The 3,220-nt window shown below is 60.9% G+C and overlaps 1 protein-coding gene across 1 annotated transcript in view; it reads right to left on the reverse strand.

Moving 5' to 3' along the window:
- The window catches only part of CCDC85C (coiled-coil domain containing 85C), a gene marked incomplete at its 5' end in the record, with an annotated part of 50,775 nt that overhangs the window by 4,670 nt on the left and 42,885 nt on the right, over positions 1-3,220 (reverse strand). Inside the window, one exon of the mRNA XM_045288076.1 lies at positions 862-969. Within this exon, the coding sequence (XP_045144011.1) occupies positions 862-969 (108 nt within the window). The remainder of the gene's footprint in view (positions 1-861; positions 970-3,220) is intronic.

The following is a 3,220-nucleotide window of genomic DNA, read 5'->3' on the forward strand; positions in this document are numbered from 1 at the left end:
GGGGGGGTGCGGTCCTGGTGCCCCCTGAGATTTGTCACTTTCATTACCACGCCATGGATACATCGGGAGGGAGGAACAGGAGAGCAGGGGGCTCCTAGCAGGTGGAAAACACCCGCAGCCTCGTATGGGCCCTGATGGGCTTTGGCAGCTTCATTCCTGAAGAAGGTGGAAGAGCCTGGGCAGGCACGCCCCACCCTCCACCATGGCGCTGGGCGGGGCGGGAGCAGCGGCACGCCTGCCACCCACCCAGGAGCACTGTAGACCCTCCCACTGACCCCAGCAGTGTCCACGAGAGTCTGCCGGGCACCCACCAGGTGCTGGCCCCACAACCACTCAGAGGCAGAGGGGCCTCCTGACCCCCAAGACCTGGGGACCTGTTTGCCCTTGGAGTCCCTGCCCTGGAGCTGAGCCTGTGTCTTGCTCCCACTCCGGAGGGCAGGCCAGGCCCCGGGGGATATGGCGACCCCAGACTGACCTTGAGGCCTTACCTGGATGTGACCTTAAGGGCATGTTCACAAGCATTAGATCGCACACACGCCCTTACAGTCTGGGCTGCTCCCCACCAGATGCACTGAGCCCCCAGCTCCCACAAGCTCCAGGGCTCTCAGTCAGTCAGTTGGCCCCATTGGCCCCCAGGAGGAAGCCAGGCCGGGCCACCGGGATGCTGTTGGGGAAATCACCCTGAGCTTGGCCTCGGCCTCCCCGCCATGCTGGGCACGTCCCGTCCACACAAGGATGCGAGGGTGAGGAGGGTCTCTGAATTAGAAGCAGCATGGCCTTGGCCACGGGGGGAGGGGGCCTGCCTTGGACCTTGCTGCTGTGGCGTAGCGCTTTGCAGAAGGCACCCCCGGCGGCACTCACATTCTCCAGGGTGTCCTGGTAGGCGGGCGGCAGGGCTGTGAGCTGGGACTCTGAGTGGTACAGGGAGAAGCCTTTCCTCAGCGTCCGGAACTCTCCAGGGCCCGCCTGCTGGGAAGGATGGGAGACAGGTGAGGAGGGTGGGCTCAGGGCAGAGGTCTGGCGTCAGGGTCTACTCCCTGGTAAACACTTCCTCGGTGGCCTGCCTGGAGCAGGTCTCCAAAGCCCGTGTCATCTGCCCTCATTGGCCTGCCACCACCTACCCTGACTGCCTCTGGTGTCTGTCCCTCCAGGCCCGATGGCCTCCCTGCCTCCAAGAAAGAGTACCTTCTGAACCCCAACACCCCAAATGCCAGTGTCCAAGGAGCCCGATGAGACCGTACAGCGCCCCACCACCACCACACAACACACAGTCCACTATGGGAATGCCTCCCCCACACAGCCTTGCGGGTGGGGGTGAGGGAGGTCAGTGGAGGTTCAGCAGACCCATACCTCAGACCTCCCTTCCCGGTGGGAGACCCGGATTTCATCCTAGTGACTGCGCCTAATGCACAGCCCCTTCCCTCCCCGCCTCACGTGCTGGGGTTTTCAGAGGTTCTTAGAAGAAAGGCCTGGTAATCTACAGCTGAGAACCAGCCAATGAAAGCCCTGTGGGTCAGCACAGCATGACCTACGACTGACCCTGAGCACGGCACATGACAGATGGACGGGGCAGCGTTGTGCCTGGCTGGGCTTGGCAGCAGCTCACAGCTCACAGGGACAGGCTTCAGTGGGGAGTCTAGGTGGCTGATGGCTGCTGTCACCGGCCGGGCAGCTGGAGGGACACTGTATTGGACACTGCACTCCCTCCCACCAGCCCCTGGCCAAGGACGTCCCTTTGCTGACCCCACAGCACCCTGGTTCTGTTTGAGGCTGTGTGTCCTTTGTCCCTTTCACAGCATCTCTGGCCTGGGACTAACGCATGTGCTGTCCTGAGAACACTGGCTGGGGTGGGGGTGGGGGGCGCATCACCTCCCTGCCCCCGCACCACCAGGTAACGCCCTGAAGGATGGAGCGCATGTGGGGGCGGGCCTGGGAGGGTTTTTTTAATTAGCTGCACGCATGCTTTCCCCAGCACATCTATAAATACTGGCACGCCGAGGAACTTTATGAGCACGGCGGGCGGGGAGCACGCACCACCTCTCATTAACTGGCACTGTGGCTAATGACGCGTCGAAATGAGTCACCACGTGTGCACTTAGAAACAAATTAAAAATCCTAGTGTCTGCTGTGGGGTCTCCTGGCGGTATGAGATCCAGGATCTTATCCCTGGGGGGAAGCGGGGGCTGAAGAGGTGGTGGGGGCCTGGGCAGTTGGGGTGAGGTTGTGGACAAACCCACAGCCACAAGAGTCAGTCAATGCCAACTCACGGCCACCTTATTACAGAGGAGAACTGCCCCCGTGGGTGCCCGAGGCTGTGACTCTACAGGAGCAGAGTCTCTTTCTCCAGTAGAGTGGCTCTTGGTTTCGAACTGCTGACTTTAAGGTTAGCAGCCCAACTCGTAACCCGCTAAGCCACCAGGGCTCTTGTGCGCCATGGAAGGTGCTGAAAACAAGGGCCATTGGGGGTTCGCTGTCAGAAAAGGACGCCGTCTGCAGCGCTCCCTAGCCCGAGTCCTCGGAACCACTTAAGGAGAGACTAGCACATGGACAGGCCAGGCTCTGGGCACAGACGCTTCCTGAGCTTCCTGGTTGGTGGTATGCATGGACGCAGGCAGAGGCTGGTCTCCTGAGGGAGAGAGGGAACCCTGGATTTGTAGCCAGCAGGTCAGAAGTGAGGGGAGCCCCGGAGGTCCTCAAGCTTGCAGCTGACATCTTGAAGGGGCTGTGGGAAGTTGGGGGTATTGTGGAGAACCCTAAGTGTGTGGCTGGCATCTTGGGCAGACTTGGTGGTCGGGATGGCCATGCCTTTTACCCTGTGGCCTCCAGAGAGGCAAGATGTGGGCTATGGGCAGGGCTCGCAGGCGGACACCACAGCCCGAGAGGACACGGAGATGCTAGCACGTGTAGCAATGCACTGATCTCTGCAGAGTGGACTGCCAAGCAGAGGGCAGCCTCGATGACCAGGATTCCTTATCAGGCCACTGGGGAGCTGATGGCAAGGTGTGCTTGTGGGAGCCTGTTTGCACAGGGCCTGGGTATAACTGCGACCATTATCAGCCACTGTGTGTGCAGGGAACAACAGGGCCCAGGACCAGAGACACACCCTGCACGTGGAGACTAGGTTCACTAGGTTGGGGGCAGGTGACAGGAACTGGAGGGGGAAGACAAGACTGGTCCTCCTGACTGGGACAGGGAGACGCTTAGGAAGAGCTGGAGGAGC

This window comes from Echinops telfairi, unplaced genomic scaffold (assembly GCF_000313985.2).
Source record: "Echinops telfairi isolate 266 unplaced genomic scaffold, ASM31398v2 ScPeMD7_18;HRSCAF=68, whole genome shotgun sequence".
Lineage (NCBI taxonomy): Eukaryota > Metazoa > Chordata > Mammalia > Afrosoricida > Tenrecidae > Echinops > Echinops telfairi.